The 25236-nt window shown below is 40.0% G+C and overlaps 2 protein-coding genes across 3 annotated transcripts; one reads left to right on the top strand and one right to left on the bottom strand.

The window, feature by feature from the left end:
* Positions 1-5888: 5888 nt before the first annotated feature.
* Positions 5889-10589, bottom strand: ramp2 (receptor (G protein-coupled) activity modifying protein 2). The gene is made up of 6 exons (XM_006798221.3): positions 10334-10589; positions 9678-9740; positions 9556-9588; positions 7720-7737; positions 7434-7563; positions 5889-7344 (listed from the first exon to the last, which is right to left on the bottom strand). The coding sequence occupies exons 1-6, from the start codon at positions 10557-10559 to the stop codon at positions 7095-7097; spliced, it is 720 nt and encodes a 239-aa protein (XP_006798284.3). The 5' UTR covers positions 10560-10589; the 3' UTR covers positions 5889-7094.
* A 2547-nt stretch (positions 10590-13136) lies between these two features.
* ezh1 (enhancer of zeste 1 polycomb repressive complex 2 subunit) lies at positions 13137-25208 on the top strand. Of its 2 annotated transcripts, none has more exons than XM_006798220.2 (20): positions 13137-13336; positions 14444-14619; positions 14890-15015; positions 15693-15815; positions 16235-16352; positions 16815-17045; positions 17587-17689; positions 17979-18142; positions 18333-18424; positions 18529-18691; positions 19692-19876; positions 21267-21358; positions 21486-21514; positions 21619-21744; positions 22850-23028; positions 23121-23216; positions 23311-23392; positions 23483-23563; positions 23663-23747; positions 23835-25208. In XM_006798220.2, exons 2-20 carry the CDS (start codon positions 14446-14448, stop codon positions 23893-23895), a joined length of 2310 nt encoding a protein of 769 aa, XP_006798283.1. In that variant the 5' UTR covers positions 13137-13336; positions 14444-14445; the 3' UTR covers positions 23896-25208. The 2 variants fall into 2 exon arrangements, with proteins under 2 accessions (XP_006798283.1, XP_087696076.1); XM_087839950.1 differs by lacking the exon at positions 13137-13336 and adding an exon at positions 13343-13568.
* The last annotated feature ends 28 nt before the right edge of the window (positions 25209-25236 follow it).

Below are 25236 nucleotides of genomic sequence, written 5' to 3'. Positions count from 1 at the left end.
ATATATTTGTCAATCTGGTCGTGCAAAAGAAATTTCCACGATCTAAAGTTTGACCGTGGGCCTATACCTCTGTGTAAAAAATCACCCAGGTTATAATCAGCTGCATAAAAGATATTATTGCCCCTCAAAATAAACAGGCTTCTACTTAAAAAGGTTAGTTTGTCAGCATCGTCAACAACAGAATAAGCTCTCAAAGACTGCCATCTAGAGGCCTCCTACATATATTATCTCACACAATTACCTGCTCTAAGCAATTTAGAGACAGCTGGGGAAAAGTATTTGGGTGAAAACCTTTTCTAAACTCTACAGTTTGTATACAACATTCATAATATAATATGTCCCATGAATAGCTCTTTCAAATTCTTGGTTTTAAGAGGTAAAGCTGGCTTTGTGTCCTTCAGAAACTGATTACTCCGTGTCTCCTTCTCCTACCACCAGCTACAAACATGTCTTGACATCCAGCAGTGTCTGGTACACTTTGATAGTTTGCTGTGCATCTGACGTGATGTGTGTCAGGCTGCTACCCAACACCTGCAGCCCCAACTCTGGAGCTCAGTTTCAGGCTTCAGTCTCAGTCAGGTTCAGTCTCTGTAAGAGTGGGAAAAAAGGGGGGAAGGTCGGCTTACACAGACGCGCTTGTTTGTTTTGTTTTCGAAGATTTATGCGGTTTATATTATAAAACTCTTAATAATTCCTTTAAGCTGATACATGAAGGTCAAATGTCATGTTATTCCTGGCAGGCTTTGGGAACTGTCATACCATTTTAGTTTGTTATTTTTGAATCTCTCAGCATGTAGAGTGACACAGATGTGTATCATGTAACAGTACAGATAGCCTGAAGGAAAACACTTAGGTGTTCTTTATTTTCAGAAGTTTTACATTAACAAAATCATTCTTGATGCTTTGATTCCTCTAAATATTTTTAATCTTGTAAAAAAAGGATTTCGATTTGAATTTGAAACGTTCAGCTTTTTTTTTTATTAACACTAAGCATATTCATTTAAACTTGAATTTAGGTCAGTCGACCTACTTTCCTTTTTAAACCTTTAAGAAAATAACATTCCAATGCAATAACCCCTACATAAAATTGCTCCATAAAGTAGCTAGAATGGATATTTTTTATGCAAAAAGCATTAAGAAAGGATATTTGTAGTGATGACCTCACAGAAAAAGAATAGTTAAAATAAGTGAAACCAGGCTTCCCTTCACACTGAAGCATTCCCATGATTCCCAGCTCATTATTGGTTATCCTGCTTGAACACTTGTTTTTTTGTTTGTTTGTTTTTTTGCTCAGAATTGCTCACAATATCCAGCTGTTTTGAATAAAAAGCACACTTATTGTTTCTGCCCAGGGCAAATTGGCAATTAAAGTAGCAGGTTTAGTGAATAATGTTCAGTATCTGCTGGATACAACAAAGAAGACGTTTTCTCACAAGTCTGCAGTATCAGCTGAAAGAAAATGTGTGTTTACAGTTCATATATATATAATTTATCAAGTTCTCTTGCTTTTTCAGGGATAAATGTCTCAGGTTCCTCATCAAACTGTTGATCTGCAGGCTGCTGCAGGCCTTGCTCCTTTTCATCATCACTGGAGAACTGATGTTTCTGGCTCTTTTCATTTTCATTTTCAGCTGGCAGTGAAACAAGGTTATCCATGCTTCATATTTCTTTGAGTTTATTCTGACTGATCTAGCAGCCGTTTTCATGTCAAACCTAGCTGAATGTACAGTCATCTGCTGCCAGCATGGTGTCAGCCAGCTGAAGGGTCAGCTCTGACACAGCAGTACCAGCTGCCTGGCTCTCACACAACAAAGTAATTACTCATGTCACACTGAATGACTCGCATCAGTGGGTGCGATCTTTAATTTTCATCAAATCTGGACAAACTCCAGTGTGTATGTGTGGCAATAATATAGCAAGTAGGGAAAAAAACATGTGTCATGCAGAAAAAGTTTATTAGGCATCAGGACATCTATAAATCAAATTAAATGTCACTAATTCATCAAGAACCTGATATAGGCTGACTTAAGATTCTCCCTTTCATCAGTCATACATGAATCCCCAGTCACACTATCAAGGGCACATATGAAAGCCTGCAGCAGTTGATAGATGCCCTAACATGCCCTCATTCCAACCACACTGCCAGATCACTGGGGTATTGCAATCATGGGTTCCCATAGTGAGATGATCCAGAAGCACCTAACAAAGAGCCAAAACTCAACACCTGCAACCAGGTGCACAGCTGAGGCTCACTGGTCCCTCCTGCTGAGAGAGAGGGGGGCAGTGTATCTTTTTTTGCTCTAAAAGGTTTATTTCAGAAATACGTGTTGGTGTGTTCATGGCTTTTCTATGATAATTAGTTTATAAAATGAGTTTAAATAGAAACTAATTCCAAAACAAGGTTAGGTTTGATAAAAAGGCTGTTTACATTTTATGCTCTGTAAAATCTAAATGCAATCAGAATGTAATTATTTGAAAATATCTTAAAACAAGAGTTCATTCACAATGGAACACAGAAAACTTGGTTTAAACTGGGAGATTTTGCAATTTCATTAAAAAAAATATTAGCTAATTTTTCATTTATGTACAGGAACATGTTTAGAAAAAGTTGGAACAATGGCAAAAAGTTCTGGGAAAGTAAATGGTACTAAAAAGAATCAGCTGGAGGAACATCTTGCAGCTAATTAGGTGAATTGGAAACATGTGACTAACATGATTGGGTATAAAAAGAGCATTTTTAGAGAGGAAGAATTTCTCAGAAGTAAAGATGGGTAGATATGTATAGTAATTTCTGAATGTATAGGGGTGGAATTAGTAGCTTACACATCTGGAAAGACACCTTCAGTGCTGAAAGATATATACAGGTTTTAGATTAACATATGGTCCCATCCCATTTAGGGATTTCAGTGCAATTCAGGTAATTTTATATAGTGCCAAATTACATATTTGGTGATTTGGCACTATATAAAAATTTGGTGACTTGGCACTGTATATAGTGCCAAATCACAACAGCAGTTGTCTCAAGGCAGTTATATGCTGCATTCTGTATCAACTAAAGGCTTTTCAACGAGCTTTTAGAACTCCCTGATAATAATGAATTGCAACAATCCAGCCTAGAAGTAATAAATGCCTAAACTAGGTTTTCAGAATCACTCAGGGATAGGACATTTCTATTTTTAGACATTTTGCACAAAATGCAAGAAGGCAGTCCTTCTACATATTTGTTTAATTTGCATATTTAAGAACATATCCTAGAGCCAAGGTAACGCCATACAGAGCAGGTATCTGGTTAGACACCATGTTTCTATGATTTCTAAGGTCAAGTTTTATTTGAATTTAGAAGCAGAGATTAGTGTCACCCAGGTCTTTTGTCTTTGAAACATTCCTGTAGTTTAACTAGTTGTTGTGTGTTTCCTCTGGCTTCATGGATGGATAAAGCTGGGTATCTTCTGCATAGCAATGAATATGTATGCCGTGTCTTCTAATAGTACTGCCGAGGAAAGTATATAATATAAATAGAATTGGTCCCTGCACAGAACCTTGTGGAACTCCGCAATTAACCTTAGTGTGTGAACAAGACTCCTCATGCACATTAACAAATTAGAGTCTATTCGATTCAACCCACTACAACTACGATTTCTGCAGTAAACTATTGTGATCGATTGTATCAAACTGCACTGAGGTCTAGCACGACAAGCATAGAGATGACTCCATTATCATAAGAAGAGTATTCATAACCTTACTAATGCTGTCTGAAACTCTTCAAATTAACCGTTCCTCTGCAGATTAGTTAACTGTTTCACAACTACTCTTTAAATAATTTTAGAAACAAAAGGAAAGTTAGAGATGAGCCTATTAGCTAAGAAATTTAGGTCAAGTGTTCCTTTTTAAGTGTAAACACTTTTTGAAAAGTCAAAATGAGCTAATATGTTTCTTAAAATATTGCAATCAAATCATTGCATTTTTTTTACTTAAATTTTTCAACTCAAAACAGGGTCCCTATGAAAATGCATTTGGATCAGCCGATTTATACTCAGCATATTATCTAATAGTACTGTGGTATATCTAAGAGGTTGGAGAAGAAACTATTGGCCTCATACACTTTAAATGCTTTATGCTTGAAATGATTCCTGTTGAAATGATAGTTCATGGTGCTACTACAAACCAATCCCAGATAACATGTGTTGTTGATACATATTTAATATGTACATGCCTCTAAAAATAGAAACATTCAGAAGTATGTCACTATTTTTCTTTGTTTTATTGATGTGATGGGAAGCATCTCCCTTACTAAAGTGAGACACCCACAATGTCTTACAGGAAGTTTTGATTTTGTTATGCTTTTGTTTTGAAGTCCTTTAACCACTCACTCTCTTTTTTGAGGTCAGCTTCCTGAAGGCCTGATTCATGGAGTGCACACACAATTACAGCCTAATGATGCTCACCTGAAAGGAGTTCTCCAATTATCCACTGCTAGTGGGTTAAACCATCAGATGAGAGCTGAGGGTGGGATTGGGCTGAATCTTCAGTTTGGTTTGATTTAGTTAGTTTGTATATTATTTAGCTGTGGAGTGTTTGTAGTCAGATATATGTGAGCTGTGTTAAAATAACTACAGTGTTTCACTGTATATGTTTTTGTAGCTGGACTGTGTCGGGGGAAATCTTCTAAATTTTATCGGTGGTGGTATGACCTGCACCTATTTAAGGAGGGGTTTTCTAAGTAGCTGCGTTGTTCATTTTTAGATGTGTCACTGGTGAGCATGTTAAACCTCTGTCTGTGTAAAAGAAATATACTCAGAGCTCTGAGAAATGGCTGTTTTTTCCCATTTGGTCCCCTTCACATTACCTTGCATATAATATATCTATCATATATCTATTTATTTATATGGTTTGGCTTGTTTTTGGTATTTTTATTACTGTTTAAGCCACTAAATAGCAGCTTCATTGCCCAATGATATTGCTCATTGGGCAGGTGGTGCCTTTAGTGCACTTGTATGTAGTTTCACGCACTTAATTGTGCCCATTTGCCAAAACATGCTGTTCCAGAAACAAAGGATTAAAAAGCCAACAATGGGTTAACAGAGCCAAATACTGTCAGGCCTTGCATTGCTGTGATAGTAGAGACGACACAGTGGGTGGTCCCGAAAATGCAATATTCTTACAAAAACAATTTCCAAACTTGTTCCGTTCCTTTTTATTTTTAATGTTAAAAACAGAAGTATAAAGAAAGATTATTAACAGGCTCCACTGTGTACAGGACTTATGTGCTTAAGTATTTTCATGAAAAAAATCAGTGTTTTTTTTTTTTTCCTTGCTTTGTTTTTTCTTGTGTTTTGTTTTGATAGTTGTGTCGGTGTTCAAAATTGACTTGTTTATGTCTGTTTGTCAGTTTTTAATAGAACCAGCAGAGGGCAAAATTTCTTTCCTGAAACATTTTAAAGCTCATGTACAACTATTGGCCCTTTGTGTATAGAATGTATGTTAATATTTTGTGATTGATAAAACATGACTGATGTTGATTGCAGAGTCTCATCTTGCGCAATGGCACCAGCAAATGTATTTCCTGGCTCTAACTATAAGAAATAACGCAAAGTTGGATGAGATCAGAAGGGGGTGGGGAGGGTGAGAATGACCCGACATCTAGAGAGGAAGAAGGTCACTAAACACATTTTCCCACCCAGTCCTGCCAAACACACACACATAGACGCACACACACAAATACAGGCCCACCCTGTAGTGTTTTGTGTGCCAGATGAGGGCGTGATACATGACTGTTGTCACTGCTTCCTTCACTACCTCAGCACTTGAAGAGCACAGCAACTGCACTGCAATATACTGATCACTAAAGAGACAGCGAAACACTGACTAGAGCAAAAAGCAAGACCATCTGCCTTACACACAAGGGAAAAGGGTGTTTAATCAAATAGCTGCAAAGGTGAAAGGGTAATTTCACAAGAATGGTACTGTATTTACAAGTCATAGTAAGCATACAACTGTAGATTTAATGGTTTAAAATATAAAAAATAAAAATCCATACAGTTAATGGCATGAGAGCAGGCAGGATGTACTTTCACAGTAAGTCCATGAAGTCCTGACAATAGCAGAAATACATCAGAGTATATAAATACACATTTTTATTCTAAATCTGAAAGCACTTATAGTGGCTTTATTGTCATTCAGGGCAAAAGATAAGACTTTTATCTTTTTGTCATTGTTCAGTGTTTGTCACAATTCTGTGCAGACAACTTAAAATGTCTTTTGTCTGGATGGAGATACGGTTTTCTTTTAACCAGCTTCTCATCACATGAGTATGACGATTACTTACAGTTAATAAAAACAGACCTCGACCCTTTGAGCAATTTGTGTGCTGTGACTTGAATAACTAGATCCATGCATATGGTTAACTTCTTCTCCTCCCTACACATACACACTATTGAGTGTTTAGGACCTTTGTCAAAGATCAGATATGAACATCTTTCTCCTTTTCAGAATTAAAAATCATTTAGTTTCTAAATGCTGTCTTCATAAATATATTTTATATTTTTAGGCTCAAAGTTTAACAGCAAAAAAAAACTAACAAAACATTTCCTATGAATGCAAAAGCAGCTCAGTAATAAACTTTACCTTGTCTTTCATCAGCCCAAGTCTCTTGCATAAAACAGAGTGTCAATACAAATTTTGTTTCTACTTTTACAAGCTCCGGAGCTTTCGTCAGGCTAATCACGAATATTGGGTTCTCCAGTATAAATGAAATACTGTGAGCAAACAAGAGGTGACCAATGCTTCAAGCAACAGCCAACTCTAGTGTCAAGTGGTTTAAAACAAAACATTTTTGTCACAGTAAATGAGATACAGTATAGTACAGAACGTAGTTTTTGACAGTGTTTGTCTGTGTTAAGAAGTATGTCACCTAAGAGAAACAGCTGTGATGCCACAGAACATTATCTCTGAGATAGTGCCAACTATGTCTATGTGGCTAATTTAAGTTGTGAAGTGCAGAAGATTCAGTCTCTGGTGAGATGAAAGTGTATGAGCAGTCTGTAAACAAGGTTAGGGGAAAAGAGAGAACATAGCTGAGCAGAGATTCTAGGTTATCAGGAGTTGCCATCCCCATTTTTGGTCTTAAGTACCACCAGGCTAACCATGACAGGGATCAGGCAGATGGGTGTGATGACCAAAGCAAACATGATGGCAGGTGGTGGGTCACTTAGCTCATCTGTGGGACAATCCTTGAAAAAAATGGAATGAATGTCCAAAAAGGTCTGTTCCACCACACGGTTGGGCCATGGGATGAAGTATAAGTCACATATTTCTTCTGTACACATGCTTAGGTTGCTGTACCAACTGAATAGAAGGAGAACGCGAAAAGTAAATTAGAAATTGGCATTTAAACAAAAAAGCATTCATTTTAAATAGAAATGCACCCTACTTACCTGTTTACCTTACTCCAAACGCACCAGTCGGTTTTGTTCAGTGATTCCATTGCAAGCTTAAAACTTTGCACACAGTAAACAGCAAACATGTCGGAGAGGCAGCCCATTCCGTCTGACTCAACTTCACAAACTGCAGAGCAGAAGAGAAGAATCAACAACAACAAAGAAGGGGGGAAAAGTGGCTTTAAAAATGAGTTGTACATAAAACAACTTCTGCAAGACTCCCTTTATCAAATTATATATGAAGATATACGATTATGTATGTTTATAAGGTTATGCCACCTACCAAACTGTCCAGTGGCATCTGAAAGAGAAGAAAAAACACTTTTTAGCTTAAAAACATGTACATGAAGCAGCAAGTCTCTCCAAATCTGCCATGTAAGCCCTTCCTAATTCAGTTCATTAAAAAACGCATCTGTCCAAGCAAATCGGAGTACCATGGGAATTTTTAGTCTACTTTAGATAATGAATTCTTTCCACATCTCTAGCACAGAGGCAGGCACTTTCATATATAAAAGGGAGACCGCACACTCACCGAAGAGAAAGGAGAGGAATAACCCTATGAAACCAAGTGCTCCCTTCATGTCAGAAAAAATGAATAAAGGTGTGTTTTCCCCAGCGTATAACCATGTAGAAAAAACCAAAACTTCTTAGACTTCGCACAGCGAGGCATAACAGGAAACCCGACAGGATGGAAGAGAAGCAGTGCAATCTTCGGTTACCAGATGTCCAAACAATGTTACCCGCGGTTACCAGATGTTCTTCGAAGATCTGTCTGATGGCCCTGCGCCTTGGCAGCGGCTCTCCCCCTCTCTAACACACATTTCTTTAAAATTTTCTTCCGCTTTTAAAGGGGTGGAGGCAACAAAGATTGTCCTCTCCATTCTCCCAAATAAAAGGGAGCACACCCAAGCTGGGGCTGGACTCACATCTGAAAACCCTTTACTCTTTAACTCTTGTTCTGCTTTTTAGTCTCAGTTTCTCACAGTCGAAGGCCTGGCCGGCTCACAGCATGTGATTTATTTGCCTTTTGGGCTGTCTCTGCCAAATAGGAAACATAAGTAAACATTTAGGACTTAGCGTTTCGGGGTGGATGTAATCATGACTCTGCAGGGTGTGCTCTGCAGACAGCCATGATTTCATATTTAGGTTAATTTGACCAAACCTGGAAAGAGTTGTTTGTCAGAGTTGACCAGCTGTTTAAAGGGCCAACTATCGTTACGCGTGCATGCTAGTAGGAAAACATTCTGTAATTAACGCTACAAGTACGGGAAATCTTGCTCATGTGTGCGATACATCTGGAAGATAGTTTCTCACTGTCCCTGCTCACCACTTAAAAAAAAATTGTGTGCAAAAGAGGTGCTTTCACTGATTGAATTAAAAATGAAATCTATGGTTTAGGGTTTCTCACAACCAGCTTGTTAATTTATGACACTAAATCCATATGTTCGGCCTCTCACAACATCTGTTTGCCAAGCAACCTTTTGATTTAGTAATGACATCAGGAAATGTGTTCTCTTTTTTTTTTTCTTTTTTTTTTTTTCCAGCGGGTGGGGGGCTCAGAGTTGAGAGCGCTGGCAGGGGGAGGAGGGGGACAGTCGGGGGATGCAGGAAAAAAAGGAAAAAAAAGGAAGGCACAGGATGAGGAACAGTGAAAGGGGCGCTGCTCCAATGTTCTAGTTGTTTCACAACTCAGAGTTCATGCGTTGATCACAGACGTTGCGTGGGGTGAATGACGAACAAATTTAGGAAGTCGAGCCAGGTGGGGGCTGCTCGTGATGAGGTTTCAGTTAACCTCCAACCCCAAACCATTACGGGCCTCATGTCCACTGACGTTGACCCCTTACTGGTAGAGACCTCCCCAGGAGTTTGTCTTGGATTCTCATTGTAATACACAAGCACAAATCTTGGCAGAAAAAAGAATCCCTGAGTTCTGCTTTTCTGGTTTGTCAGTTCCAGACCAGGCAAATAAGTTTAGAAATGTAATCCAAAGCAATTCCTCAGTGGACACAATTACATAAACCTTATTTGGAACTGTAAAAATACAAAATCTAGGACATATAGACATACATGTATAGCCGTCAGTCTATAATAAAGTGATAGAGAAAATGTATGCACTTACTAAAAGTCATCATCCTGTCTGTTGAGTTAAACTCTGCAAAGAAAGGGTATCAGTTAGTCAGCGGTCATGCATGAATTTTGTTTCTTCCTTGGTTTGTTGCTTATTTCTGTAAATGCACTTACCTACTGTTACTGTCGGATGCACAGTTACCTTTTCTTCACTTTGACATACCACTGCTGTGCTTGCTGTAATAAGAGGAATAAAATAAAGACCTGAACATTGGAATATAACTGTTGATTTAAAACACCACAATATTTTATACGTGCGAATAATCTTCTATATGTAGTTTGCAGGCCTGACTGGGGCAGTAAAGGAAATAACATGCCGTGGTGAATGAACAAATGAGTGCATCCTCCCTTTGTCTAGCCCTTTTCTAAAGAAATCTTAATGTGTTCAACTCAAAAGCTCATCCCATGTGATCACGGTCCTGTTGCGCAAAATAAATAAGTAATTGACTTAAATATTTTATTTATTAAAGACTCGTGACAACTGCATTTAAAAAAAATGCAACAAGATTCATAAAAATATCCTCCTAAAGTAAAAAAAAAAAACTGATCCAAGACAAATCAGTTGTCTCAGGCTGATCACAATTACTCTGTCACCCTTAATCCAAACTGTTTCGGTGTAAAATCAGTCATGGCATTAACTAAACTCCTTACTAAAATCTACTAATTACTAAAAGTTTTCTTTGAATTCTTATTGAGAGGTGAGTTCATGGAAAAGTTAAAAGATTAAGTCAGAATAATAAAAATTAGGATAGCATAAAGCCTTTACTTACCCCAGATGAAAAAAGGCATAAAAACTCTGAAATACATAACTAAGAATCTGGTGAGTGTCATTTTGCCTAATGTTCTTCTCCTCTTCCCTGATGGGTAAGAATTACATATCTCAACCTTTTGCAGGAAGGCTGTGTAAAGCAACAGGAAGCCCTCATTTCCTAGTAGGGGCGGACTCACCAAATGGGGCAAAGAGCCTCTGATAAAGTTAGGACTATTGCGGCCCATTGGTGCAGCACTATCAATCTCTCTCTCTTCATCTATTTCCTTAGTTTGTCCCACCCTCTGTTTTCAGGGGCCACACTTTGTCCTGTTTTTCTCTTCCCCACTTTCTGCCTCTTTATTTATCATTGCAAGCAGAATTTTATTGCAAACGTGGTTTCTAGCTGCAGGAGTTTCTGATCAAATGCAAGCTATGTTAGACTGACAGGATACATGCTGCTGACAAGACAAGTCGCTTTTCATGCCTTGCATAAATAAAGATTTAGAGAAGTAAATGTTTTAAGTAAATTATTTTTAGGAGAAACACACAGGGTTGCAAATCCCAAAGAAGAGATACTTTTTTAGCTTATTGTTCAGAAATATCAGACAAAGCTTTAATGAATCTACAGTTAATCTACATTTTTTTAGGTTATGGATTCATATTTCATTGCTGTGGAGCAACTGACTAACCGTGGGTAAAGAATATCTATCTATCTCAATAAACCTCTGTGGTAAAGAGAGGTGGCTGGAATATCCAGTATGAAATTGATGCGCGTCACTGAGGGATGAGTACTCTTTTTCAGCTGCTAGGCTTGGAAGAAATCCAAGTAGCAGAGGCCAAAATTGCTTCCACATTTCATTTCAGTTAAAAGAGGCCACTGTTTTACATGTAATGGACTGAACTTTTAAAAAATCCAGCATATAGAAGCTTAAATATTGAACTTGGAGTGTGAGCGAAGTGGAGCACGAAGCATATTTGAAATGTAAGTAAGTAAACATTTACTTTGACACGTGTTCTACGAAAATGAATGCTTCTACAGTCATTCACTATTTCAAATGGCTTTCGAAGTCTCTGTTTTATTAGCTACTTTGTAAATCTTTTCATCTCCAAGGCTTTGTCACAGATCATAAAGCCTGCAGCATATCTGAAGAAATGTATCCCAAATAGAGATGCCAAGATCAACACGCGCAGTTTACGTGATACAGAATTAAAAACTTCCTGCTGATAACAGTGTCCTAAGCTCATCTTCCTCTGTGTGTTTGCTTGTTTGACAGTTTAGTATCAACATGGCAGTGGCTACTTCAAATATCACTGTGGATACGGCAAACAAACTGTATCTGAGATACTTTTTGCTCACTGAATGCATAAATCATAGGCAGGCATGCGTGCCACAAACAGCACAGCCAGGGAACAGAGGGGATCAACGACAACAGCAATCAGACAGAAACACAACGGGTCTGTTAAGGCAATATAAAGTTTAATTTCTCTTAATCCTACTTTGATGTGTACTTATGAGTTCATGTGGCGTCCTTCCAATAAAAAAAACAGCTAAACAGCACCATCTTGTGTCTTGCAGGTGAATAATTACTGTGTCAGCTTTTGGGGATTTTTTTGTAATATCTTACAAGTAATAAACTATAAAATGAAATAAATGGGAGCTATAAATAAAATACCCTGAGAGTAAATATTTTTAAATATATCCTTTGTATTTTACTTTTTTCTTTGTATTATATCCTGAAGGGATATGTTAAAATTCCTCCCGTGGAGAGCACACGCAACATCGACCATATTTATCAAAGCAGTACTTTCAAGGACTTTTATTTATAGCAAATCACTACTCGATTGCCTGCACTTTCAGCTTCTTATTTGGCATTAAGTACACACACTAATTGTTTTATATTTGATTGAACGTAAATATTTGGATCTATTTAAAGTGATTGTAGCAGATAAACTGATTATCTCTGATTTTAAATGTATACACAAATCAGAATCACTGCCTCCATAGTAATGTGACTATTGCTAATTTATCGTAATTACTTATAGTGTTAGGTGTTAGCAGTTAGCTTGTGTACATTAAATCAAATCAAGCCAGAAAATCGCATGAGATCAACTGTTACCACGTGAACCCTACGTCCGGTTTATGTGTGATGTGTTAAATTAAACATTTCCCTTGGAAAGGGGTGTGACGTTTGGCTACTTACACATATGCAACGATTTAAACCAATCTGCTTCATACTGAGGTTAATATACTTCTCTGTAAATTCAAGTCATTATGCTTTCTCATATCGCTGCTCGTCTAATCAAAGTCCATCGAAAACATCATTCGATTGTGTTTTCAGCTTGCTTGCAGCAGCTTGCTGTATAGTGGGTTTTACGTGGGTTAAGTGACAGCATCAGTGGCGTGAATACCTTCATCCAACCCTCTATCTTTGTGTGTCGGGCTCTCCCTGGAGGAGAAGAGCTGAACAGCAGCTGAATTGTTTTCCATTTGACCCCAGTACATTGGAATGTCCGGAAACTGTGTTCCAGTGTCCAAGTATTTATTATTTTTAATTCGTAGGCTAGACAGTTACTTCAGCTCTGTGGGCAGGCTGAATTAATGCATCCGTTTTCAGGTTCTGTGAGAAGTTTATTTTGCGTTGATTTATTTTTTTTTTTGTATATATATATAATTAAATACCCGATACTCCTATAAAACTACGTGTATTCATAATGTGTATTTAGGCCATTTTATTCTTTTGCTCCTATAGAGTACAGCTGTATTTAAGATTATGTGATTGCACTTGCTCTACTATCAAAACCCACACGCATTTAGATGGCGATCTAGCACTCCGGACAGTTGCATCAGTTCCTGTGTATGCGTGTAAATGGCTGTGCTGCGGCTGCTGCACGCTACTTTTTATTCCCAGGACGCAGAATAGTAATAAATCCTCCTCTGCTTGGAAAGGCTGTGATCATAATATAGACGTCACCCTCCTGCTCGAGTTGGATCAACCAAGCCAAGTGCGCAGTTATTTGTAAGGTACAACAACAACAACCTCCAGCACCATGCCCACGGATAGAGATTTCTCAGAGATCCCCTCGCTGCGCGGAGATGATAACTGCGTCAGAGCCATAGCAAACACAGCCTCGAATTGCTCCGGATCTCTCTACTAAAAAAAAAAAAAAAACGAGAGAGAGAGAAAACAGAAAGGGACTTGGTCGCGTTGCGGGCTGTTGTCGCAACAAATAGGACACGAGACGTGGATTTAAAGGTATTTAATAACTGCGACACTGGATGTAGAGATCTTGACGTGCACGCCCGAGCGCTAGTGTAACGTGCCGTCATTGTGCTGTTCGGTCGCACGTCTTTAGAGTGTTCTACATTTAAATGGGTACTGTGTAGCTCTCTTGGCACGGGGCTGCACTTACAGGACGTCGCGGACTTCATAGCTTCATGTGTCTGAAACGTGTGCACGTCTCGTAGCCCCCAAAAACCAAGTGCAGCAGTTTCCCCGAGCTCAGTTTTACCTTCGTATTTATTTTTAATTCCGTTTGAGTTCAGACGGGGAAGTTGATGTTCAGCGTGGCGATTATGAAACACAGAAAAACTGTACTACGCACTTTTCTATTCTGCTTTTCTGAAGTGGCACGCCCACTCCTGTGCAATGTGGATGCCCCGTGCTATTAAATTCATGTGCTGTATTCATAGATGCGCACACTGTCGCGCTGTATGCGCATAATTCAGTCAATTTTCCCCAAGTTTTACAAAAAGAGCAGAAGCAGTGTACCAGAAAAAGGCCCGTAAAGCACTCGAGGAGGCTTTTTTTTTTTTTTTTTTTTTTTTGCATTAGACGTCTGTTTTGTTTTGCTAACAGATGGGGGCACTCTTTCAGAGAGACCATCGGCGAGGCTGAATGGGGAAATGTAAGGGGGTTGTGAGAAACAGAGGGCGATAGTAAAGAGGGCGATAGTGGTTACATCAAAACCACTGCCTATAATACATTTAATGTAATTAGTGAAAGTAGTTACTGTGGCAGAAAACATAAAAACAAGCCTAAGTTTACAAAAGTAACTTATCTGAATATGAAAGTGGAATGTTTTGAAGTTGGGCCTGTTTGTCATATGCTTTCCTTTTATTTTTAAACAGTCATGGAGGAAAGTGCCGCAGCAGCCCCTGGCACCGTTGTTGCCCCATCACTTCCAAGACCTCAGTCTTCCTCCTTTATCCCTTCTCGCAGCATGCTGGAGTGGAGACGGAGGGTCAAGTCTGAGTATATGCGCCTTCGCCAGGTCAAACGCCTTAAAAAAGCAGAAGAGGTCAAAGTGAGTCACATTGACGTCACACAAGTTAAATTCAGATGTTCAGGGGTTTTTTTCAGGGTCTGTGAATGAAGATAAGGTCGTAGCTAAATTTGGCACAAGACATCTTTTCTTTTGTGCAATCAGGGTTTTGTGCAATAGTCTCTAACAAATAAAGAGCAAAGCTTAATTTGCACGTGTGACACTGGTGTGTCTTTTGTATGCAGTTCTCAATGCGTATGTTATGTTAATAGTGTGTATGTCTTGGTCCTTTTTTCTCTTTTTTTTTTCTAGACCCTTTTCATGTCTAACAGGCAAAAGATTGAGCAACAGACAAATATCCTAAACACAGAATGGTCCAAGCTCCGGATTCAGTCCATCCCTCTGTCAACCTCTAATGGGGGTCTGGCCACGAAAAAGGTGGGTGGGTGGTCTGTCAGAGAGAGATGGAGAAATTATGGGGCGCTGATCTAGCTTTAATAGAGCAGGCATCCCTTATGCTGTAATGCAGTGTCCAGGGTTTGAAACCGCTCATTCCCTTCTGTCAGCTTTCTTGTCTTTTCTCCACTGTCCTATCACAATAAAGGCTAAAAGCCCCCCCCAAAATATGCAAAAAAGAGAGCAATGGAGACTATTAAGACAATGGCAGGACACATGATTTGCACTATTATCTGAACCTTGCGGTACGTCTTATTCCTGTCCAAGATGCTCTGGCTAAGCTAGAAGTTCAATATATTTTTATAATGTGAATGTGTTGTGAGGAAATCCCTTCTTGAACATCATGTTGAGATCTCCTCACGCCTCCCAATCTTCTATACCGATTCCCAACTGGATGGGAAAGAGAAGTGTGGTAGAAGTGGATCGCATGACAGTCTAACAGTCTGCGGCCTTGTGGGAGCTTATAATACATACAGCCTGATGATATAACCACATCTTTCTCCTCCCGCACGCTGTCACGGTCGGCTGTATTGTGTTAACTGGTTTTATTCCCTCTGCTCAGAGTTAAGCAGCAAGTGTGTAGTTATAAAGCGGCCGAGTGCTGCAGCGTATTGTTCTAGGATCTGGTGATTCTCAAGCCACCTCTGGTTATCTTACAGGTGTGTACAGTGGAGTTTGGCTTCCCAGGATTCAAAACTCAAGCCATTGCCATGAGACCACTGTCAACAGTAGCTGGAATCCCCTTTATGTACTCCTGGTCCCCTCTGCAGCACAACTTTATGGTATAAATAAAACACAATTGTCACTGATACAGTTACAGTGTCATATCACCCTTAGAGCACGCTGAATATAATGTGTTACTAATTCATCTGATTCTAGTTATGAGTTAAATGGAAACTGATAATGTTCTGCTATTTTCTTATTAAATTCTCTTTTCATGGAACTTTTAGGGCAGCTGAATAAACTCAGGAACATATGTTATCGAGCTATAACACAGAAGTTACATTTTGAAAAACATATCCAAAAAACGGGGGTATGCTCACAGAACACTCTTAGAACAGAACTTTTATTTTATTTTTTTCAGTCAGGCCGTGAATAAATTTCTGCTAACAAGTGTGATTGTCTATTGCTTTTACAGTTTTGGTCCCTCTGAAGCATCTGCAGTTAGAGACTTGTTTTAACCAAAGTTTGTATGTTCTAGGTGGAGGATGAAACGTTCCTCCACAACATCCCTTACATGGGCGATGAAGTGCTGGAGCAAGACGAGGCTTTCCTGGAAGAACTCATTGACAACTATGACGGTGTTCATGGTGACAGAGGTTTGTGTTGAATATTATATGTCCCTGCAAACAAGAGACAAATTAAAGGAAATGCGGCATCAAGTGTCTTAGAACAGCTTCAGTGCATATTGTCAGTGATTTTCTTTGAAAATCTTTGAAACTCTGCTGGTGGAATTGGATGTAATTCTTCAAATTCTTCAATTCTTTCCTCTGATTGTTTTTGATTGGGGTGGGGAGTACTGTCTAATATGTTGGTCCAAAAATCTCCAGTAGGTGTTAAGTTGAAATTTGGCGATTTTAAGATTTGCATCCTTTTCGTACTTCACTAATCAAACAGTTCAGTGGATAGGATAAAAGGGATAGCATAGAACAGCTGAATTTTGATTTTCAATGATCCTGCTGTTTTTAAAACCAAAACTTTTTGCCTTCTTAATAAAAAAGTCAAGATTCACACATTTAATTGGTGATAACTGTCGGTATGACATCTCGATTGTGTTCCAGAGGGAGGGTTCATCAGTGATGAGATATTTAAAGAGTTAGTGGAGGCCCTGAGCCAGTATTCTGACCACGAGGAGGACGAAGAAGAGGAGGCCTCAGCGGGAACTGTTGGGGACATGACAGGGAAGAAAGAAGAAGAGAGGGTGATGAGGAGGAGCTCAGTGGAGGGCTCGGAAGAGAACAAAGCTGGATCTTTGGCGTTTGTCAGGAGGAAGAGGAGAAGCACTACTGAGGGTGAGTCTTCAGCTTGGCGCATTTGTGTTTTCAGATGATGAGAACAAGACAAGTACAGGCTCGTGCTGTTCGTGTCATTGCACTGTACACCTGCCACAAGGTCGCCCTGCCACAGCAGCTCTTGAGCTGACATTGTTTGCCTTAAAGCTGCCTCTGTGTCCCTACTGTGTGTGAGTGGACCCATTTATCCGTTACACTGATATGGCCCAGCTCTAATTACAGAACTGAATGACCTCGTGCACCGAGCTTTATGGAAAACTAGGCTATATACACACTTAGTGACAGTTCATTTGAAGCACACCTGGGCACACTGTCATTTAGAGACTGATTCACAAATACATGTGTAGAAGATGGGAACCTGAATCAAAGATAATGGTAAAAGAGATGTACAGTGTTCTTATTACATCATTTTTGTGACCTTGAGAATGGAAGGAACTTTACAATTGCAACAGAACATATTGCATAACCTTTGTTTGTGAGTTTGTATCAAAACCTGATGTCTGGACAAACCTGGGTGATTCACATCACATGTCTCCCACAGTGAAGGACATGTCCAGCAGCAAGAAGATCCCCAATGATAAGATATTTACAGCGATCGCCTCAATGTTCCCCTACAAAGGCACCACGGAGGAGCTGAAGGAAAAGTAAGAAAAGTGTAGTCTATCCGGGGATCTGTACGCACAATGCCGGGCAGTCTGTTGCTTAGTGTTCACCATGGAGACGAAAGCTGTCAGGGAGGAAAGTAATAATAGTCGCTCCCTGTCAGGCTCTCCGACTCAAAGGGGTAGTTACATCAGCATCTGAAAGAGCTGTGCTCAGAAAGAAAAAATCTTCATCTTTGTCCGGCACTGTTTCACTAAGTTAAATGAGCGTCAATAGCGCGCCACAAAGAAGTGACATATCCCGCTGAAACTTTTCATATGTCCTCCACAGGTACAAGGACCTCTTGGAGCCGCCAAGTCCAGTGAAGCTACCCCCTCTCTGCACCCCCAACCTAGACGGACCTTTTGCAAAGTCTGTGCAGAGAGAGCAGTCGTTACACTCCTTCCACACACTCTTCTGCAGACGCTGCTTCAAATACGACTGTTTCCTCCACCGTAATAGCTTCTTATATATTCTTTCAAAGTTTGAAATCTATATATTAAGATTATAGTATTCCTTCTGAGTTTTGAGGGTAATATATTTATTATTTCTGAGTCTTTTGGGGGTTTTTTTTCCATGAAGCTGCTACTAATAACCACATAATGAAAAACAGGGGTCAAAACATTTTTCTTTCTGTTCATGAAGCTTTTCATGCTACACCCAATGTTTACAAGAGGAAGAATAAGGAGATCCGCATGGAGACTGAGCCATGCGGTGTAGACTGCTTTCTGTTACAGGTATGCCCACAGTTGTTTAACCGATGCATTCTCTGCGCATTAGAACTCCCTGTGTTTTCCTCCTGATCATATTTGAAATGTTCTACGTCTTTTCTCTTGTGAAGAAAGGGGCTAAAGAGTTTGTGGATCAGAATATGTTGCGGTCACAGAAGTCTCGGAGGCGACGGAGGCAGCCCCGACCCACCAGTTCCAGCTGCCCTGGACCATCTGGCTCTGCTGAAGAACCCAAGGAGGGTGACAGTGACCATGAAACCACCTCCTCCTCAGGTGGGGCACCTTCTCAAAATGTCACTTGAATGAATGAATGAATTTTAAAAAATCAGTTCATGTGTTCTTCTTTCTGGTAGCAAAAGGCTTTCTTCATTATGAGTTTATGCAGTATAGATAGTGTATATATTTTAATTGTTTTCTGCGATACACCCCCCAGAAGGCTGTCCACCCTGACTAACCCTCTTAAGGAAAGTGAAATTTGGCTAGAGATGACAGCTTTCAAGCCACATCCTCTCTCCTTTCCTGCCCTCTTCAATCTCCTCGTAGTATCAGCTCTTTCTTGCCAAGAAAAATAAACTAGCTATTAGTTTTGCATGCTTCAGCCTCAACATAAACACATTGTTCCCTCTCCACCTCACTTCTTTTACTGCACTATATTCTTTCACATTTTTACTGATTTCTTCATGCAGAGAGCAAGAGGAAGGAAATAAGCGCACACACCCCTGGCTGTTTTTCTTTCTCTTATTCACTCTCAGGTTGTTGCTGATTTCTATCAGTTCCTTACCAGAAGCCTGTGTTAGTTTTGGAAACTCCTGGTACTCAGGCAGTGACTCAGCAGAGGATCCCACATGTGTTGGGATAATGTGGAAAAAGCAGATTGTTGAGCAGATTAATAAAGACACTCAGCGCCGGAGCATGTGGCCACAGTAATGCTCCATGCAGTCTGTTGCCTGGCAACATGCGCTGTCTTGAATTGTGGATGCACGAGCATCATTGTTGGATATCCAAAACCCCAATCAAAACTCACAATCCCCTTTGTGTCCATTTATATACAAAGACGGCTTCTAGAAACAGCAGCTTTTATGTTTGTGCAAGGTCAGAGCACCTTTTATCGCATGATTGCGGATAAAAGCTGTCACAAACTTTGCCAAGACCGAGTCATTTAAAAAGTGCTTGCTTGTTCAGATACATGTTGAGTTTAAAAAAAAAAAAGTGACAAAATGCTTTCCAGCTAAATCCCCAAAATATGTTTGTGTGTGTCTGTGCGTAAAAAAAGAGGGGAATTCACGGTGCCAGACTCCCACCAAGCTGCGTCCAGGAGATGATGACGGGGAGCAGCAGGCGTGCTGTGTCGTCCAGTGGAGTGGAGCCGAGGAGTCGCTTTTCAGGGTGCTACACGGCACATACTTCAACAACTTCTGCTCTATTGCTCGCCTCATCGGCACAAAGAACTGCAAGGAGGTAAAACATACAGGCACATACAGGTGTTCACTTGTTTTGGTTTTGAAAGTTGGTGTTAAAACTACTAAATATTAGTCGCCGCTAATAATTGCGCTTTATTTCAGCTTTATCCTCGTTCTGTGTCCAGATAGGATAGCTACATTAACCGCTGTGTAATTAGATTTCAAACTATGTAGTTGAGAGTTTATAACATGTTTTGCCTGTAGCAGCAAATGTAGCCTGGAGACATGGAGCCTCAAGCAGAAGTGAGGAGCAGTGCACAGAGATTTCTTGCTAACTCTATGCCTTTGGTTTCCTTTTCAAACTTGCCTTTAGAGCAGCTTGACTCAACTGACATCATTTTATACATTTTGCACAGCCCCATCATAACTCACAAATAGCTTTTGTTAAACAGTTTCAGTCATATGAACCAATGCACCAGTAAACAGACATTAAAATGTAGCTTGCTTTATAATGACAGTACAGATGCTTTCATAAGAAAATGCAAGGACGTATAAGTAAAACAGTTCTTAACCTCTTTGTAGACTACAAAACAAAAAAGAAAAAGAGAATCTCAGTTGTGCCTCAGTTGTGCCTGATTACCTCTCACATCTGTTGTTTACTAACTATACTAACTATGAAATCTGTTTTTTTTTTGTAGTCTAGGAACTCAACTAAAACTCTCTAAAACTGATTCATAGTTGTTTTTGAAATAAAGTACAAACCATACTTGCGCTGCTGATTTCTGTTGCGTCAGTCCAAGTATAATAACGTGCATCCGGTGCTTGTGGTTTTATGGTGTGGATAATTGGACTGACTACAGAGAGAATTGCATATGGCACCATAAAGAGGAATGCCAACCAGATGTGACGTCTCTCATTTTCCCTCATGATGCAGTTGTTCAGACATTCCCAGCTTCCCTTGGGCTGTGCATGAGAGTGCTCTGTTGGGAACATTTTGCTACTTTAAAAAATTAGATTTCAAAAGTTGTTACACTTGTGCGTTTATTTAAAAAGCGTCACCCTTGATATCCAACCCTTGTATCCCCTCTTGTTCCATGGCCAAACAAGTCTGTATTGGGCTGTCGTGGCCCTGCTAATATTCTGACTGCCCCACCCACCCACTGCTTCTCTGAGGGGAAATGCTGAAACCAGCTGCATTATGTATGTGTACATCCCAGGAAAGAGGCCAAAACTGGGTTTTAGCAACCAGAAGTGGTTGAGCATGTTTTCACACAGATGCATGTGAATGTCTGGTCTCTGCAGTCGAGTTTTATATAAGCGGCTTGTTTTGAAACTTGGGTGCCTTTGTTACTTTGCACAAAATAATTGCAGAATGCCTTCATATTTGTTTGCTTGCACGCTGAACTTGCAAGATGATATGTCGTCCACGTCATTGTCATTTCCCAAAGGTCTATGAGTTTGCGGTGAAAGAGGTTCTGATCCATCGTGTTCCTTTGGAAGATGGAGGCATCTCCCCTCAAAAGAAGAAAAGGAAGCATAGGCAAGAACTCAACTGTTATTATCTTTTCTCTGACTTATTGTTTCGTCTTCCAGAATATGTGTGACAGAAATTTGATCTTTTAGCGAAGAGGAATAAAGCTCTCTAATGTATTTAATGGATATTACAGGTTGTGGGCAAAGATTCAGCTTAAGAAAGGTATGTGTAACTAAAAAAAGACATGGTTTTTACTTCATTATGCCTTCTGACATACAACACAGCTTACTGTTCCAGTCTGAGGGCTTTGTCCTCCGTTGTTCCAGATAACTCATCCAATCAAGTGTACAACTATCAGCCATGTGACCACCCCGACCACCCATGTGACAGCTCCTGCCCGTGTGTAATGACCCAAAATTTTTGTGAGAAGTTCTGCCAATGTGAGCATGAGTGTAAGTGTTAACTTTTTTATTCATTTCATCACAATTTGTGGCTTAATTCTACCAAAAACACAATAGCCTGCTTGACCATGCGATGCTCAAAGAAGATTGTTTGTTATAATCACATTTTCCACTGAGAAGCCGTTTGCCAGGCCACAATAGAGCAGGGCAGCAGAATGTAAAACGATTTTGCAGTAGTCTGGCAGCGGTCAGAGGAGAAATTGTCCTCTGGCAGGGATAGGTGGGTGTCTGCTTCACAGAGAGCTGCATTCACAATGAGCTATTTGCTGCAGCAGCAATGCCCCAGAACTGTGTTTTCTTAAATGGCCACATGGTGGAGAAATGCTTTTTCTGTATGATGCCCTCTGGAGAGTTGATAATAAAGAGAGAGGATAAGATTAAGCAAACATTTTTTTTCTGTGGTCTCGGAAGAGGAGTTTTTTCTGCTTGATTTGTTCATCTGTGCTGGTTTAGTCACCTTTTCTCCTCCCATCTCCTGATTACCTCGCCTTTTCCCGTAGCAGCAAAGAGCCGGGGCCAAACAGGAAGCAGGCCCTAGTTCCACATGTGCGCGCTCTAAAAACTTGGAGTGAAATCAAAGGGACGTGACAGGCTCTGCGCTTGATATATAACATCGTCTCCTGCGTCAGTATGAGTCAAATAGCTCGAGCTAAACGGCGCTTGAGGATACAGAGGTATAAAATCCACTCGTGGTGGGAATGGGAAGTGATAGGCTGCCTTGAGCAGCCTTAGTATGCACAGTTTTTTTTCCAAGCATATGCTATTGGAAAGACATTTCCGTTATTCTTGCTTGAGCCTTCCATTCATCTGCCCTGAGGGTGTTATGTTACATGCCTCAAAATTGTATTTCAGCATGTCTGCCAGCAGAGGTCTCTGATTAATGAACCTTTCAGCATTACTCAACCTCTGAGCTCCTCTTCTGCAACTGTATTTCGAAATTCAGTTTTTTGTTTTTTTATTGGGGTTTTTTTTAATCATAATGATATTTCTTCGCATAATCTAGTATATTTCTGGTTTGCTGCTAACTTTATTTTTCTTTATAAAACATGTCAGCAATTCCACTTTCAAAGCAGCTCTGTGTCTAAATGTTGTCTAGGCCAAAACCGCTTCCCAGGCTGCAGGTGTAAGACTCAGTGCAACACTAAACAATGTCCCTGCTACCTGGCTGTAAGAGAATGTGACCCAGATCTCTGCATGACATGCGGTGCCGCAGACCACTGGGACAGTAAAGTAGTCTCCTGCAAGAACTGTAGCATCCAGAGAGGCCTGAAAAAGGTACACTGGAAGATGTGTTGTTGTTGTTTAAAAATTTTAAAGAGTGAAATTTAGTGGTATTAAATGACTCAAATATCATATGGTGTTTTTAGCACCTGCTTTTGGCTCCCTCTGATGTTGCTGGGTGGGGCACGTTCATCAAAGAGCCTGTTCAGAAGAATGAATTCATCTCTGAATACTGCGGAGAGGCAAGTCTGTGCAGTTTAGTCGATTTTATTTTCAAATACATCATCCATGCCGCGTGCTTACGATGTTATTTTTCCTATATGTGTGCATAAGCAGCTGATCTCTCAGGACGAAGCAGACCGACGTGGAAGGATTTACGACAAATACATGTCTAGCTTCCTTTTCAACTTGAACAACGGCACGTATTCCCCACAACGTAAAATTCTAAGCCAGGCGTACCACTGCAGTGTATTAAAAAACCCATAACATACTCTGTTTCTCTCTTTAGACTTTGTTGTGGATGCCACACGAAAGGGGAACAAAATCCGCTTTGCAAATCATTCAGTTAATCCCAACTGCTATGCTAAAGGTCAGTGAAGGGGGGGCGGGGGTCACTTTGCTTTACTATATGAATTCAGCAGCTTTATAAGAGTTATGTTGTCTGATGTTATATTCCCTGCCCTTGCAGTGGTGATGGTAAATGGAGACCACCGCATTGGAATATTTGCCAAACGAGCTATCCTTCAAGGAGAGGAGCTCTTCTTTGATTACAGGTAGAGTTGAAGGCCCCTTTGTAATCTCCAGCTTTAAGAGATAATGTATACAAACTCACACTCTTCATACTGTGTTTCCTCCCACAGATACAGCCAAGCCGATGCCCTCAAATATGTGGGAATAGAGAGGGAGGTAGACTTGTCTTAGCTTCATCGGCTGCCTACCTTCAGAACTGGTCCTTAACTCCTCAGCCACCTACTAATGCTTCTTTCCCCGTCTGCAGCATCACATTTAGCTGACAAATTTCTATCAGCAGTCACCGTCTCTGCCCTCTCTGCTGCACTTCCAAAAATAGAACGCCCCTCCCCGCTGTTTGCAGGTGCTCATGCGCCACAAACACTGTACCACCTCCTTCAGTGACAGCCATTAGCTCTCCTCCTCATCTGCTCAGACCCATCCGCCTACCTGTAAAACTGTATCAACCAAGCTTAAACTATTTAAAGTGGAAATACTATTAATCCCTATCACTTACTGTACTGAGAGCATCTCAAATTTTTTATTCCATCTCGTCAAAGCAAACAAAGCCGAAATAACCCATAGCACAGTGTGTAACTCTCAGCAGTTTTGTTACTGTACTTATTGACTGGCTTTTCTTCGAGAATTCAGTATGTAATGCAATTTTTTACAGTGTATGTAACGATGGTAAACGAAATGCATGTGACAAACCATCCATTAAACATGTTAGATGCAACATTAGCTTTGGACAGATACTGTTGTTAACGTGCAGTCATGCAGTATTGTAGTATGAGGTTAAGCTGTCGCTGTTTTACAGAGAAACTTGATCAGGTTGCGCAACTCGATGCGCTCCCCCTGCGAATTTTCTCTGCGGCTAGCAACGTCATCCATCTTTATGGTAAAATAAGTTATTGTGCATTTATATCACTGTTCTGCAAAAATAGGCAACCGGACGAGAAACCGACTGACTGAATGTAACCTGTAGATGATGGTGAAGAGATCTCATTCTGCTTTTCCTTTTAAACATTATCCTATTATTGGTACTCAGACTGGCAGGCATATGTCAAGCATTTATCTTTGTGTTTACAACAGCCCGATACTCTCGCATTTTGCCAGGAAAGTAAGTCACAGAGTAGATGTTTCCTTTGCAAAATAAATAAGTGCCAAATGATTCCAGGAAGAAAAGTGCTGAAACAACAGAGCTGTGTTGCGTAACAAAGCTGTGTTAAAGGTAACCAATGAAGGTTATGACCACGGAAAAAGCAAATTTGTTAGTGTTTGACCAAATATTAAGGCCCCCCACATGTGAATGTAAATGATCCTTTTTCATTTGTTTTTCTTTATTTTTTTATCTCCACACTTGCCGTTTGGTCTGTTCTTCATTTATAAAACATTAAAAGCCCACTTTGAAATGAGATCTTTCTCAATAGAGATGAACAAAATGGAGTTTAATGCTGTGTACAGTGTATGCCTATAAAAATAAAAGTTTAACTTTATACATTAAACATGCCACCCTAGTCCTTATCTGTGCTA

This window comes from Neolamprologus brichardi, chromosome 4 (assembly GCF_056152115.1).
Source record: "Neolamprologus brichardi isolate AB-2024 chromosome 4, ASM5615211v1, whole genome shotgun sequence".
Classification (NCBI taxonomy): domain Eukaryota; kingdom Metazoa; phylum Chordata; class Actinopteri; order Cichliformes; family Cichlidae; genus Neolamprologus; species Neolamprologus brichardi.
This window is presented reverse-complemented; position numbering and strand designations above follow the sequence as displayed.